The sequence below is a fragment of the Mus pahari genome, chromosome 2 (assembly GCF_900095145.1).
Source record: "Mus pahari chromosome 2, PAHARI_EIJ_v1.1, whole genome shotgun sequence".
Lineage (NCBI taxonomy): Eukaryota > Metazoa > Chordata > Mammalia > Rodentia > Muridae > Mus > Mus pahari.
In genome coordinates this window covers 35,522,638-35,539,717 of record NC_034591.1, presented here as the reverse complement: position 1 = coordinate 35,539,717, position 17,080 = coordinate 35,522,638, and the positions used below count along the sequence as shown (strand labels likewise).

General features: G+C 35.7%; 1 protein-coding gene across 2 annotated transcripts in view; it reads left to right on the top strand.

Annotated features, from left to right (window-relative positions):
• The first annotated feature begins 12,843 nt into the window (after positions 1-12,843).
• Positions 12,844-17,080, top strand: part of Ppp1r3a (protein phosphatase 1 regulatory subunit 3A) — a 40,352-nt gene continuing 36,115 nt past the window's right edge. Inside the window, exon 1 of one of the 2 annotated variants that reach the window (XM_021191613.2) lies at positions 12,844-14,661. In XM_021191613.2, the coding sequence (XP_021047272.1) occupies positions 13,877-14,661 (785 nt within the window). In that variant the 5' untranslated portion in view covers positions 12,844-13,876. The remainder of the gene's footprint in view (positions 14,662-17,080) is intronic. The other variant, XM_021191612.2, reaches the window with a different exon arrangement.

The window sequence follows — 17,080 nt, the reverse complement described above, 5'->3', positions numbered from 1 at the left end:
AGGAGGGGGAGGGGGAAGGGGATAGGGGACTTTCGGAGGGTAAACTAGGAAAGGGGATAACATTTAAAATGTAAATAAAGAAAATATCTAATAAAAATTTTTTAAAAAAGAAAAAATCTTGAAATGGGACAATATTCAATGTTTATTTACATAACAGCCCAATAAATTTTAAATTTCATTTGTTCTTGAGAATGTTAAAAAAAAAAAAAAAAAAAAAAAAAAAAAAACTGTATGGTATTGGTACAAAGGTAGGCATCAAAATCAAAGGAATAGAATTGAAGACCCAGAAATGAACTCACACACCTATGGTCACTTAATCTTTGACAAAGGAGCTAAAATCATCCAGTTTAAAAAAAAAGAGCATTTTCAACAAATGGTGCTGGTTCAACTGGTGGTAAGCATGTAGAAGATTTCAAATCAATTTATTCTTATCTCCTTGTACAAAACTCAAGTCCACGTGGATCAAGAACCTCCACATAAATCCAGATACACTGAAACTACTAGAAGAGAAAGTGGGGAAGAGCCTCAAACATATGGACACGGGAAAATTTCCTAAACAGAACACCAATGGATTATGCTCTAAGATCAACAATAAACAAATGGGACCTTATAGAATTACAAAGCTTCTATAAGGCAGAGGACACTGTCAATAGGACAAAATGGCAACCAACAGATTGGGAAAGATCTTTACTAATCCTAAATCTGATAGAGGGATAATATCCAATATATACAAAAACTCAAGAAATTAGACTCCAGGGAAACCCACTCTTTATAACATCAATAAAATATAATGAAAACCAAGCTAAAAGGAAGTTAAGTTTTGTTTACATGACCCTCAACACTGCTCATATTAAATACCAAACAATTACTCTAACAGTACATTCAGTATATTTCATTGTAAACTACAAATTGTTATTGGAAACAATCAATTATAAGCTAGAAAATGGAGAGCTATGTAATATATGCAGGTTTGGAAGCAGAGTGTGCAAATAAGATGATTTTATGAAGAGAATATTCTCATCAATTTTTTTTCAAATTGCCAGCACTCAGAACTGAATCTTAGTAGTAGCTTTTTGATGATAGCATAATTCTAAAATTTAAATGGAATTGTAAAGTTCCAAAGATAAATTGAAGGATATGCTTTAGACATTCCTGGCAATATATGAAGATATCAAAATCCCAAATATTTGGAATTTTATATTTAAGAAAAACATTGCTGGGCAGTGGTGGTACACACCTTTAATCCCAGCACTTGGGAGGCAGAGGCAGGCAGATTTCTGAGTTCAAGGCCAGCCTGGTCTACAGAGTGAGCTCCAGGACAGCCAGGGCTACACAGAGAAACCCTGTCTCAAACACCACTCCCCCTAAAAAAAGAGAAAAAAAGAAAAACATTGCCATATAATGTAGTGGTAGTGAATGGTCCCCATTAGCACATATATTTGATGCCTAGTCATCAGGACAAGTAACTTATTGACAGGATTAGAAGGTGTGGCCTTGTTGAAGGAAGTATGTCACTTGGGTGGGCTTTGAGGTTTCTTTTTTTTTGAAAAATTTTTATTCGATATTTTCTTCATTTACATTTCAAATGCTTTCCCCTTTCGTAGTTTCCTCTCCGAAAGTCCCCACACCCTCCCCTTGCCCTGCTATGCAACCCACCCACTCCTGCTTTCTGGCTCTGGCATTCTCCTGCACTGGAGGACACATGCTCCACTATGCTCATAGCAGCCTTATTTATAATATCCAGAAGCTGGAAAGAATCCAGATGTCCCTCAATAGAGAAATGGATATAGAAAATGTGGTACTACTCAGCTATTAAAAACAATGAATTTATGAAATTCTTAGGCAAATGGATGGATCTGGAGGATATCATCCTGAGTGAGGTAACCCAATCACAAAGAACACACATGATATGCACACACTGATAAGTGGATATTAGCCCAGAAACAGACTACACAATATACAATTTGCAAAACACATGAAACGAAAGAAGGAAGACCAAAGTGTGAATACTTCGTTCCTTCTTAGAATGGGGAACAAAATACCTATGGAAGGAGTTACAGAGACAAATTTCTGAGCTAGACGGAAGGAAGGACTATCCAGAGACTGCCCGCCCTGGGGATCCATCCCATAAGCAACCACCAAACTCAGACACTATTGCATTGCCAGCAAGACTTTGCTGACAAGACCCTGATATAGCTATCTCTTGTGAGGCTATGCCAGTGCCTTGCAAACACAGAAGTGGAAGCTAACAGTCAGCTATTGAATGGAACACAGGGCTCTCAATGAAGGAGCTAGAGAAAGTACCCAAGGAACTGAAGGGCTCTGCATCCCTATAGGAGGGACAACAATATGAACTAACCAGTACTCCCCCTACCACCCCGAGCTTGTGTCTTCAGTGGTTTTGAGGTTTCAAAAGATCACGTTATGTCTAATTCTTTTTTTGTTGTTTGTTTGCTTGTTGCTAAGGATGTAGCTCTCATCTACTTTTCCATCATCACTCCTGCCTGCTCTTGTGATTCTTGCCATGATGACAATGGGCTAAGCCTCTTAAAGTGTAAATAAGTTCCAAGTAAAATGCTTTCTTTATGTTCAATTTTCTGAGGAACTGCCAAACTGATTTCCATAGTGGTTGTACCAGCTTGCAATCCCACCAGCAATGGAGGTGTCTTCATCTTTCTCCATATCCTTGCCAGCATCTGCTGTCATCTGAGTTTTTCAGCTTAGCCATTCTGACTGGTGTGAGGTAGAATCTCAGGGTTATTTTGATTTGTATTTTCCTGATGACTAAGGATGTTGAACATTTTTTTACGTGCTTCTCAGCCATTTAGTATTCCTCAGTTGAGAATTCTTCGTTTAGCTCTGTACCCCATTTTTAATAGGGTTATTTGGTTCTCTGTAGTCTAACTTCTTGATTTCTTCAGATAATATTGGATATTAACCATCTATCAGATTTAGGATTGGTAAAGATCTTTTCCCAATCTGTTGGTTGCCTTTTTGTCTTATTGACAGTGTCCTTTGCTTTACAGAAATTTTGCAATTTTATGAGGTCCCGTTTGTCAATTCTTGATCTTACAGCACAAGCCATTGCTGTTCTTTTCAGGAATTTTTCCCTTGTGTCCATATCTTCAAGGCTTTTCCCCATGTTCTCCTCTATAAGTTTCAGTGTNTCTGGTTTGATGTGGAGTTCCTTCATCCACTTAGACTTGAGTTTTATACAAGGAGATAAGAGTCGATCAATTTGCATTCTTCTACATGCTGACCACCAGTTGAGCCAGCGCCGTTTGTTGAAAATATCTTTTCTCCACTGGATTGTTTTAGCTCCTTTGTCAAAGTTCAAGTGACCATAAGTGTGTGGGTTCATTTCTGGGTCTTCAGTTCTATTCCATTGATCTACCTATCTGTCACTGTACCAATACCTTGCAGTTTTTATCATAAATTCTCTGTAGTACATCTTGAGGTCAGGGATTCAACGAAGGTTAATTTATTGTTGAGAATAGTTTTTGCTATCTTAGGTTTTTATTATTCCAGATGAATTTGCAAATTGCCTTATACTGGGGCATCCAGCACCCCAGGCCCAAGGTGTCTCCTCTCACTGATGTCGAACAAGACCATCCTCTGCCACACATGCAGTCTGATCCATGGGTACCTCCATGTGTACTCTTTGGTTGGTGGTCCAGTCCCCAGGAGCTCTTGGGGGGTTGGCCAGTTGACACTGTTGCTCCCTCCATGGGACTACAAACCCCCTTAGCTCCTTCAATCCCTTCTCCAACTCCGCCATAGGGGACCCTGCACTCAGTCCAATGGTAGGCTTCAAGAATCTTCCTCTGTATTTTTCAGGCTCTGGTAGAGTCTCTCAGGAGACAGGCTTATCAGGATCACATCAGCAAGCAGTTCCTGGCCTCCACAATAGCTTCTGTGGATATCCTCACATTTATTACAGATTGATTGTAGGTTTACATAATAAAAGAAAATTAGAATACACTGAAAAACTGGCAAAATGGGCTTTATCTAAAATAAATCTGCTCATCATATAGTACCTCCATGGAAAGTAATTCACAAGAGGAGAGAAGAGTGTCCATATACAGAGAGGCATGTGTTTGTGATAAAGGATTCATCTCCATGTCTGTCTATTATTGTCTTAATAAATATCCATTTCATATTTTCTTTTCTTTGTTTTCTTTTCTTTTCTTTTTTGGATATTTTCTTTATTTAAATTTTAAATGTTATACCCTTTCCCAGTTTTCCCCTTCCTGGAAACCCCCTATTCCAGCCTCCCTCCCCCTACTTCTATGAGGGTGTTCCTCCACTCATCCACCCACTCCCACCTCCCTGCCCTTGATTCCCCTACACTTAGGCATCTATCGAGCCTTCATAGGACCAAGGAACTCTCCTTCCACTGATGCCTGACAGGGCCATTATCTGTTGCCTATGCAGCTGGAGCCTCGAGTACTCCTTGGTTGATGGCTTAAATAGCCATCCAAATGGCCAAAGGAAGAGCACAACCCTAAGTGCTGAAAGCACAGGAGGTACCTGAGTCTGTGATACATTTCTGTTTGGTAGGGGTGTAATTTTGACCTTCTTCAGAAAACTGGTAGTTGCCTCTAGCATTGGGTATATACATTCTTGTTTCCCAATGAAACATTTCTTAGAAAAAACTGAATAGAAATTTATATCCCGGCTCTAGGGAGCTATGGAACCAAAGAGAGAAAACCTAGGTCAAGAATAAGGTCAAGACTTGTCCAAACCCAAGGAAATCTCATTCTGAGATCAGCAGGAGTAGGATCGCCTTCACTCTCTCTACCCTAGGCCTATGTGCCCCAGTGCACATAGTCCTGTGCCCTCATGTTTACCCCAAAGCAGGAGGTCAAGTAGTCAAATAGCCAGGTTAAACTTCCTCTCCCTTATAAGGCCATGTCTGACAGCACCTGAAAGTCCTCGTTGTGCACTGAGGCAACACCAGCACCCTGGCCCCAGCCAATTATGTGCACTCACCTGAAAGACCTACTCCTCCCCCAAAGACTTAAGTACCTCCAGTTCATCTGCTTACACAAGCTGTCTCACTGAAGCTGCCTCCTGACAGTCTGCTCTCACTCAGCTCACCACTCTCTGTGGTCTCTTCTGCTCCTCGTCTTCCTGCCTTCCTTCTCCTCCCAGGATCCACCAGCTGTAGTCCTGGGCTGACTATGCTGCTACCAGCATGAAAGTGGAGCCTCACTGGCTCCTGTGTACAGCCACCCCATCAAAAAATGCCCAGATCAGAGTCATCTCTGGTGTTTTAATCCCAGCAAAGTGTGACTAGACCAGAGAGCTACTTACTTATCATCACTGCTGCATAAAATAAAATATTATATACCAAGGAGGAATTCATCTCTTGAAAGAAATCTGTATACCAGAGTTTGATTCTTTTTTAACTGCAAAAATCATCAAAACAATATTTTCAGTATTTCCCAATGATCAATATTAAAATAATGTTAATTTGCATTGAACAAATTGCTGTCTATACTGTTAATAATAAATTACTTGTGCTGTTCAGAGTTATAGAGCTAAGTTCAATTACCATGTTATACTAATTATTAGTACAAGATAATATGTCAGTTGATACATAACTTTTTATAACGATATTAGTTCATACAATTCAAGGATATTCAAGGTTCTTTGAAAACAAAATAAAATACAAACAATATAAGTTACATGTGGCAAGAAAACAATAAACAAGATATTTTTATTCATTTTATTCGTTTGTAAAGAAATAAATGTGCTGAATTGAAAAGAGGACCTGTTGTCAACCATCACTGGATGAATGTACACTGAGCACAGAGGTGCCTTAGTAAGATGTCTCAAGAGGAGAATATCTTCCCAAAATGGGTTCTGAACTAAGTGACTTTCATTATAAAGTATAATTTTATGTCTTCTCATACTGTATAACATTGGTTGCTACCACATGATTTGACAGACTCTGTCATCAGTCATTCTCATCTGTGAAGAAATCATTTAAACTTTCATGGCGGCTCTACCTGAGGAGCATATATCTTCCCTTTTAATGTTTCAGCCAACTGCTAAATTATTACATGCACAGGTATTGTCTATACATATGACTAAGTCACTGAGTGTAAACAAGAGATTATATCTGCACAATTTTCTTTTTAAAAATTCTCCTGATTTTAAGAAAACACCCCCAAATAATCCAAAGATAGTTGACTTCCATTGGTGAAAGCTGATTTGCTACTGTAAAATTTAGAGTGATGCTAAATATATCTAGCCACTGTGGGAGAAAGAATATTATGAAAAATGAAGCAAGTTCTATTTATTTCTCCCCCAAATATTCAGATTAGCTACATATAATGTATATATCCATTCAAATAAACACCATCATGTATTTTTAATATTTACATAGAAAAGAGTTTTTTTTTTTTTTTTTTTTTTTTTTTTTTAGTTTTTTTTTTTTTTTTTTTTTTTTTTTTTTACCTAATACTTATTCAGTTTGTGCTGAATAGTATCTTTACCTGGCCCAAAGCAGACTACTTGCTACATGTATTTTTTTTTACTCTTATCAGATTAATTTCTTTTAATTACTAAGTGCTCTTTTGTAGCTAATCATAATAATCAACATCATGTGTAGACTTTGGTATTTCAGAATTATGAGATTAAAATTCTGAGCTTTGTAACAGAATAAAATATAGATAGGCACAAATTTAACATATCACTATAGGTGATTTTAACCTCCTTAATTTTGGATCCATGGGTCCTGTTGATAATATACTATAATACCAGGCTAGAAATTATCTGCTGGAAAACAAATATATGAAATAGTTTATATAATTAAATAATATTAGCAATACTTCTGGCATTCAATACTATTAGGCTTGCTAACTTACATGAAAAACTCAGTTCATTCATTAAAGTTTTGGAGCAATCTCAAGTCTCCTTACACTCAGAGAGCACAAAGTACTGTAGGCATTAATCACTGAAACTTTCGGAGATCCTCACGGTTACTTCTGAATATTTTACCTTTATTAAGTAAGTCAAATAGCACGATATCCTTTGTAATATAAGTATCATATCTTTATCTTAGTTCCTTACAATAGATTGGAAAAAATGTAGTTTCTTCCTTTTTAAATTATGTAAGCTGTCACAATAGTCTTGACTCCAGTTTATTTACTTCTGTATTAAGTAGCTTTATGATTTCAAGCCATTTTTAACTCGATGCAATCAATGAAAGTCACAATCTTTTAGCATTCATAATGGTGACAATAAAATGAAAATGAATAAAATAGAATACTATGGCATGATCATGAAGTAAAAGAGTTCTTTCCTTCTTTCGCTTTTCTTTGAACATACAAGAAGGTCACCAGTATCTTAGACTGCTCTGTGCACTTCGTGAGATATGTGGCCCCAAGCAAGAACGGATTTCCGGATATCTGTTTTTTCTTGCTTCATTTGCTTCCTCATTTTTGAGACAAGGTTTCACTGTAGCCAAGATTGGCCTTAAATTCACTAGTCTCCTGCCTTTACTTGATAATATACTACAATACAAGGTTCCAAATTGTCTCCAAAAATTATACCACCATGCCAAGAACCTAGTTTTAGGACTCAATATATTTAAGGAGATAGAGACTTGTCACATATACTAGGCATGTATATATTTAGTAGTAAAAAATTAAATACCATGTATGTATACATTTAGTATTAATTAATTAATTAATAAAACTTTCATTAGGATCTTAAGAGTACTGATTTTCTATATTATAAAAGTAAAAGTAAATGCTGCTATTAATAGAATTAAAAGAATTATTCATACATTTTTGCCCCCATACACACATATATCAGCCAAACAATGTATCTACCTATTCAGGAAATAATCAATGTATCAATGTGCATACTATGGGAACACCTATTGATACAACTGTTAACAAAACAACACAACAGTTTCTCTCTGGAAACTTTCCTAGAATAATATCAGGAAAGTGCAGAATAGCAACAACAGAATTTTTGTGGTATGTGTGTGTGTTTGTATGTGTGTGTGTGTATGTGTTTGAAACCATGTTTATTGAAGCTACTTAAAGGAACATGAGCAACTCCAACACAGATGTTACATCAAAAGACCATCCAATACGGGAAACCACATACAAAAGCTAGAACCGTGGAGCACAATATATAGGGACCCAAGAAATGAGTGCCTCATTTCCTTCGCTATCTTACTGTTCATGTAAGCATAGAGTGAAGGGCCTTTTTGAATCATGTGTATTTCAGAGACTTCTGAAGACATGGGAGTTATTTACCTCCGGAGTCTTTAACTGAAAATATTTTTTCTCACTTAATATATCCTGATTATGATTTCCCCTTTCTCTGCTCATCTTTCTTCCTCTCCACCTCGCCTCCTATCTGGGTCAAGTGCCTGTCTGTTTCTCATTAGAAAAAACAACAGGCTTCTTCTAAGGGATAATAATATAATATGATGCAATGTAACATATGTTAGAATATAATATAATAGGACTTAGATAATAATATAATATGATACAATGTAACATATGTTAGAATATAATATACTAGGATAAAACAAGCAAACACAATGAAATTAAAAAGCAGGAAAAAAGGCCAAGGGAAAGTACAAGATGCAGAGGCCTACTCCTTCACACATGCTCAGGAATCCATAAACACACTAAGCCGGAAGACATAATACATAAGCAAAACACCTGGTGTAGTACTGTGCAGGTTTAGCTCCTGCTGCCCCAGTCTCTGTAAGCTGCGAGGTCATGAGTTCATATAAGCTTTATATGATGTTGATTAACAAGGCCTTGTTCTCCTCTCTGTTTATCTCTGTCTCTGTCTCTCTGTCTCTGTCTCTGTCTGTCTCTGTCTCTCTCTGTCTCTCTCTGTCTCTCTCTGTCTCTGTCTCTGTCTCTGTCTCTGTCTCTCTCTCTCTCTCTCTCTCTCTGTGTGTGTGTGTGTGTGTGTGTNCTCTCTCTCTCTCTCTCTCTCTCTGTGTGTGTGTGTGTGTGTGTGTGTGTGTGTGTGTGTGTGTGTGTTCTCCATTCACTCTGGTTCTTACACCCTTTCTGCCTTCTCTTCTTCAGGGTTTTCTGATCATGGAGACTCTTACCTGTGAATATAAGAGAATGTCATTAGGAACCCTTTTATATATTTTCTTTTTTAGAAGAGTAGTATTTGTTTTTACTCTAAATTTCTTGACTATCTAGTTTCAGGTTATTGGTCACCAAACATGTCAGGTATAAGTAAAATTTACACTAAAAAGAGAAAATGTGTATTAGGTTTTACTTTTTCCATAATTTTGGTAATCAATATTTCTAGACTGTATTATACAAAGAGGCTGCACTTGTCATAGATTTCTTAAGAGTTTCTGGTACTCTCACTTTGAGTGACAGTGTGAAATGAAAAATTAGCATCACTGTTTGCATTCTAAAACTGGATCCTACACAAATCAATAGTTAACCAAATTAATAAAATAAATAGAAACCATAAGAATCAATATTCTACAGGACATGGAGTATCAACTTTTTGAAATGAGAACAAATAATTCTAATAAGCTATTTCAAATTCCTGCTTGAAATAATAGTCTAATTTTTACATGAAGTTAGGAGAGTGTGGACAGGGTCCTTGAAGTCACTTTTATAATGCTTTTTTCAAAGTATACTAGTGACTGACACAAAGTAGTGAATGCTACATGGTGGGTATCAGGTGGTTGAGAACAACTCTTAGGTTTTAGATCTCCTTTGTAAACTTACTGCAAACACAATGTCTGATCTAGAACAGGGAGTTAATATCTTTTATTAAAAAAATTAATATTATCTTTCATGATAAATGGCTCAAATTTGTACATATTTTCTTTTTTGAGATTGTAAATATTTGAACCCTTTCAAACCACCTAAGAAATTCCAAAATCATATTATTTCTTATAAATATAACTCTAAGCACATGGCACATTTAATCCTAATATTTAGCTATATTTCTTAATATCTAATTTCATCATAAACATTTTATTGGTTAAGTTCTAATTTACTAAATACATTATCAGTAATATCTATCATTAGGTAGGTTTATTTTTCTATCAAAGATAATGCAGAATTGCTGATAGCATAACATGAGAATTTTGAGTTTCAGTTTTATTATATGCAAAATGAAATATTTAACCCAATACTCTCTTGTTTCATACCCTCAGAGCTCTAGATTTACATTTTTTATTAAACGACTAATGATTGTAATTCAGACTGTATTGTTCACATAAAATAAGGTCTTGATACTTGAGTATTACACTAGCTTTGGACATATGATTGAAAAGAATTGAGATGCTGCTTTGGTGATAAAGCTCTTTTCTATAGCAAGATCATTCGCCACTACTGCATCATTCAATTATCCAAGGAGTGAATGCCATGTCTATAAATTTTAGTTTTATCTATATAAACTTCCTACTTTCTAATGACTTCTATGTCCACAGTTTATTGGCAGATTGTTTATCAATGATTGGTGTTTGGGGGGGGGGAAAAATCTCTCTCTAAAACTTTGTTTGGAATAGTCTCCATTAAAATTGTTTGACAAGATTAGATCTAAAGAGACTGTGATTCTTTTCAATTTTGTTTTAAATATAATTCTGTCATTCACAAACAAGTTACAATGATTGAGAAAGTATAGCCTGAAATATTGTATTCAAGTAGACCACATGGGTTGAAAGTTGAGAGACAATGTCATAAAGAAAAATTATTTGGACACCCCAGAGATCTTTCATCAGATGGGAAAGAAGGGAAAGTTCACAAAAGTTAATTATTAAAAATAAATCAAATCTAGAACAAATGGATTTTAGTGACAATCCTCAAAGACTGGTTAATTTGCTAATCATGATTCTAAAGCAAGAGAGTGCATGGGCTGAAATAAAGCACTTTGTTCAACTCTCAGCTCTGTTCCTAAGTGATGGGATACTTCATTGCCCTCAATCTGTTTTCCTATATAAAAGCCAAGCCTAAATGATTGCTAAATGTACCTGAATTGCTAATATATACTACAAGTATATATTAGCAATGTATTTTAGAGGGACTGTACCAAAAAGAGCATACAGTACAAAAGCAATGTTGGTTCCAATTGTTTTCATGAGTAGAATACAAGTCCCTAACTCTAAGGTCAACAGATCAGACCACCATTCAACTAAACCAGACCTGTGTGCTAAACTCCCTGGAGAAGATCTTCATCTTGAGAAATCTTTGTAGATCTGATAGTGCATCTGGGCTCTAATATGAACATCTCTAACAGTGATTTTGATATGTACATGGTAAATATGTATATGTACCATTTCTGGTATCTTTGCCAGTTTCATTGTGCTTTCAATCTTTTCCACCTTGTCTGTGCCTCCAGGAAACAGAGACTCTGAAGGAAGCATTAGCCCCCCCCCTCACTTTCTTAGACATTAGGCAACCTTGCAGGATGCCTGATCAAAACCATAATGTATCCAGTGTATTTTTAACTCTGTACTGCTCCTAGCAACGGAGCAGTATTATTTCAGTCAGCTTTGTTCCTTGAATGGGTCTCTATCCAGTAAGTACTTCATGGCACTTTCAGCTTTTAAGTTCTTGTGCTCATGTCCCTTTCTGTGCCTTAAGAAATGGGAATAGCTATTATGCAACTGATCTGAGTTTGGTATACTAGCCATGTGATTTATCCTGATTTGCAGTTTATAAATAGAGCCTTATAAATAGACTCTTGGGATTATCTTACTTGAGTGTGCCACCTACATCCTATTTATTTGGCTCCTGGATGATCTTTTTTCTTTATGCGAAAAAAAGGTACTCTGAAATGTTTTGTTAATAGAAAGAGGGAAGGGGAATAAAAGTGTAAATCTTAGCTTTCAAATAAATGCTTTCTTTCTGCTAAAATTACTTTACCTGAGCAGCCGAGGGCCAGGATAAGATGTTAAAATTGAGCACTGTGGATGTTTGAAAGTGGGATATTATTCTATTGTATAAAAATGAAGCAAAGAATTCTAAATTTTAACTAGATACAAATATCAAGTCGTGAAGATGAGTATGGTAGGGTTTTCTGTGGGCTTTGTTTTTGTTTCTTTATAAGCTTTGTAGGCACTTCAACTAAGGAGAGCTCATTCACAGAGGAACAGAGTTCAGACAGGAGTAACAAAACATTTTTTTTTAAAGAAAGAAATCACTGGAGGTTTGATAAGTAAGAAGAGATTAGAAAGATGAGGTCACTCTGTGTTAGCAAAGTGTTGGCCAAAGGGACGCACCAGATTCCAGTTATGTAAAACATGTCAGTTCTAAATGGCAGTAGCTAACACAAATCAAGAGAATACTCTTTATTGAAAATGAGCAGTTAAAACAGAAGAATCCACATCAAGTAAACAAGAGCATTTTCAAATGTGCATCCATTTTATAAAGCCAGTTTTGTAGACTATAGACACAAACTGTGTCACATGTGTCAATAAACAGATCTACTGATATTTTCCTCATATGACCTAGGTGACACTTTATGTATCTTTAAAAATGCCTATCTTAAACCCTCCAATTTGCAATTATTTCAATTTGCTGCTCTGAAACGATTCGTGTGGCACATACCTAGCTTCGTAAATGAGATCTAACCTAAATATTTTCATTTTCTCCTGTTCTAGGTCCCATCTGTTTTCACCTTTGGAGGATAAATTCTCATTCACAGAGTTTATGCAATTCAAGATGTACAATAACTTACAATATTTATATGAAGATGTCATTTGAAGGACGGCGTGCCATTGTAGCATCTGATATTGAAAAAGTCACCCCTTTCACTGTATGTTTTATATTTTTATTAGATATTTTCTTTATTTACATTTCAAATGTTATCCCCTTTCCTAGTTTCCCCTCCAAAAATCCCCTATCCCTCCCCCTCCTATGTTTTATATTTTAATTGAGTTCAAATTACAGATATTTTAAAGGCACCATGCTCATTGAGTTTACCATTTCAAAAGCCATTTTAGTCTCCATGATGAGTACTAAAACCACTAAAAATGTCTTTTGAAACTTTCCAGGAGTTTGCCTCATACACCTGTGCATGTCTGTTTTCCTTTCCTTTTTTTCTACTCGGCTGTGTAATTTTTTTTTAATTACTGCAAGGATTCAATTTCAGTATGTAGCAGTATTTACCCACTTCCTTCATGCCAGCCTTCTCAATATTGTGTAGAGACTTTAGAAAATAAACCATGAGATGACAAGCACACAGTGACATTTATTGTACACACATTTCCCCATCATATTCACAGGACAGATTTCCTGCTGGTGGATTTCTGTGCTAAGGTATATGAGTATTTACATTTCTTTACATTTTTCACTTTACTTAATATTCAGCACCTGTAGTGGACCCCTTTGCCCTCAAGTTTGAGGCAGTAAGTCTCAGAAACTGCTACTTATGGCTTTTAGCAAACTGTAGATCTCTGCAAGTCACAGATGTTCACACATTCCCCTGTCCGAATTTGCCTGCTTCATGGATTGGCTCTCCTCAAGTACATATTCACTATTTCCCTGCTTTTATTTCTTTTATATGTTTACAGCAATTAGATAAAGCAGAATTTTTATCCTTAGTTTTAATGTACTTGAGTGACAAAAAATAATGTTTGACGTCTCTTCAGAACTGAGCTCATCAACACATGCAACTTTAAACATCAAAAGTGAAATCTGGAACATTGTGGCCAGAGTAGCTTGGATGCTATCATATAAAAGGCCTTGGAGGCAGGGTAGCATAGTTGACAAGCCATTTGGACCTATTTATAGAGCTGACTTCTTTTTGCAGTGTCAACTGTAACCTTACACTTATTTTAAGCCTCAGTATCTCGGATATCAGTCTCAACCTGCTGTACAGTTTACTCTTATTTGATAAATCAGAGAGACCAATGGAGCCCGCTGAAGAACCTGGTCAGATTAGCAAAGATAACTTTTTAGAAGTTCCTAATCTGTCTGATTCTGTGTGTGAAGATGAAGAAGTTAAGGCGACCTTCAAGCCTGGCTTCTCCCCTCAGCCAAGCAGACGGGGGTCAGGATCTTCTGAAGACGTGTATCTGGATACTCCAACTTCAGCTTCCCGGAGAGTTTCCTTTGCTGACAGCCTTGGATTCAGCCTTGTGTCTGTTAAAGAATTTGATTGCTGGGAATTACCAAGTGTTTCAACGGATTTTGACTTAAGTGGGGATGTTTTCCACACAGATGAATATGTTTTATCTCCACTGTTTGACTTGCCTTCTTCAAAAGAAAGGCTTATGGAACAACTTCAAGTCCAGAAAGCAGTGTTGGAGTCTGCTGAACACCTTCCCGGGACAGGTGTGAAGGGCATTATTCGAGTTCTGAACATTTCTTTTGAGAAGTTAGTGTATGTGCGCATGTCATTGGATGACTGGCAGACACATTATGACATTTTAGCAGAATATGTTCCTAATTCGTGCGATGGCGAGACTGACCAGTTCTCTTTTAAGATTTCATTGGTTCCGCCTTATCAAAAAGATGGTGGTAAAGTGGAGTTTTGTATACGCTATGAAACTTCTGCTGGTACATTTTGGTCAAATAATAATGGCACAAATTATATATTGGTTTGTCAAAAGAAAAGGAAGGAACCAGAGCCTGTAAAGCCATTGGAAGAAGCACCTAGTAGACAAATAAAAGGCTGCTTAAAGGTAAAATCAAGGTGAGCCCATGTTTTACATACTTTAATGTTTATAAAATGTTATTTTTGATGTTAAAAGAAATAATAAATCTAAAAATGTGTTTCTTGTTCATAAAAATAATTGTGTGTCATATTTAGCAGGTCAATACTGCTTAAACAATAGCATTCTTATATTCTTAATTAAGGAAAAGTCATGTGTAATACAGTAGTGAGTGATGGGTATACTATTTGCTTTCAAACCCTGAATTATAGATGCTTCATTTATGAAATTATATTATTTAGAATACATTTATTAGTAATGTTTCTCAAATACCCATAGATTAGGTTACTCTGAAACATACCTAATCTATATAAAATTATACTTCAATATGTACCTGGTGCTCAGAAATTTATAGATTTTCTATAGCTGCAATGAAGATTTTAATTGCTTAGTGGGCTATATAAAGACATTTGGAGTAATTATACCAGATTAAATCATAACAAAAACTAATTTATGAACTAACAAGAAGAAAATTGTGAGTAAAATATACATTGCACCTAAAACTTCATAATTGTATCAAGTATAACATTATGGAACACAAATTAATTTAATAAAAGTAAGTGGAGCAGAATAATAAAAAAAAATGACCCAGATAGAAAGAAAGATATTTAGCTATACTGATGAGAGTTTTGGGATATGACCCCTCATTAGTAACCCGGCTTGTCTGTTGATGTTGAAATATGGAAGTATCCTTCAGCTCACTCTGTAGTACAGAGCTGGCTAATTTCCATGACAGTAGGTCAGCAGATAAAACACACAGGAACAGTGAGATCCCTGTCTGCTCCTCTCTGCATCCCAAAGAAACAGTCCCCGCTCTTGCTCTTCTAGCCACTGGCAACCTTTGATTATTCTCTGAGTGACAGCCCTAAGTATCCCCAAACAAATAATCTAATAACTTCACCAGAAACATTTTCATGTGATGGAGAGGAAACTGTATAAAGAACGAAAACACGCAGAATCCAAGTGCTAAATAGAGACTTTCAGAAATTACTTCGAGAAAATAATAATAATTTTATGTTTTAATGGGTAAAGAATTAAGTCGTAATTACCAGACTTGCTGATCCAGGGGATTCGTGAACTCAGCTAATATAGGTTAAAGCAATTCAAATATAAAAAATAATACACTTTTAATTTTATATTGATGTCATTTAAAAGAAGCATAGTCTACTTTGTGAGCTATTCCAACTTTCTTACTTCAAACTAAACTTTCTTAAACCATAATTTATATTATTAAAAGAGAAAACATGTTCATAACCTCTGTATATGCTAAAATAAAAACTTAGATGTTTGTGATAATACTCAGCAACATTATATACAAGGGAAAAATAATAATTCAATGAAATTCAAACTAACCTCTGCACAAAAAAGCTATGTATTTTTAATACTTTACTAAATACTTTTAAACCATGCAGCCAGGCACTGTTAGAGCAAGCAGAATTTAAGGAATGTAAAACTGTCTGGCTAGAGAAGCAGTTTTTAACTCAATATATGTTTCTACGAGTTAAAAATCCAGCTTCAAAATGTCAAGTAATACATTCTGAACTGAGTTCAGAAAATTTCTGTGGAAAAGACTACACTTTACTTGCTACCCAGAGAAAACAGGGGGCAGCCGATAGGCCTGGCTTAATGATGCACTCTAGCCATGGGTTCATTGGAATATATATATATATATATATATATATATATATATATATATATAAATATATATATATTCATGTACACCTTTGTATTCAGAACAGGAATCATCAGCTCATAGCAAACACCACTCAGATTTTAATATTTCTTTGGAGGAAAAAAAAAAAGCTGAGAAAATCTGAACCACAAAATGGTCTGAAGGCCTGTAAAGTTTCCTAATGAGTTATGGAAATGGAAAAACCTCTTTCCTTCGAAACCACAAATACATTTTCTGTACTTCTATAACTTAAAAATGACCAACATAATTCAAACCACATTTTGAAGAAAGCATTTGCCTCTGGAGGAGGCTTTCTGTACTGAGTTTCAGTCCAACATGAATTTTTACATCTGATTTATATACCACTCAAGATGGAGTGTATAAAGGAAATCCTGACAGATCCTAAGAACAGCATGTGCCATAATAGAATATTTATACAGCTTTTCCATGATATAATTTATATGCAATGGGCTTTCAAATATACCTAAAACTCACACAAGAGAGCATTATCAAATTTCTAAATGAATGGCGCAGTTAGATTTCATTGGGAAGAATTTGGTTAGGAAAAAAGAAGGTTCTCTCATTAGTATTATTTTTTTAAAAATGCACTTACGGTTAAAATAGACTAATACTCATTTGATAAAAGATTATAGCTTCAAAATATCCTTCCTCTATAGGAAAAGACTTTTAAGATCTTAAAGGTCTTTTACAACAGTTCTATACACCCT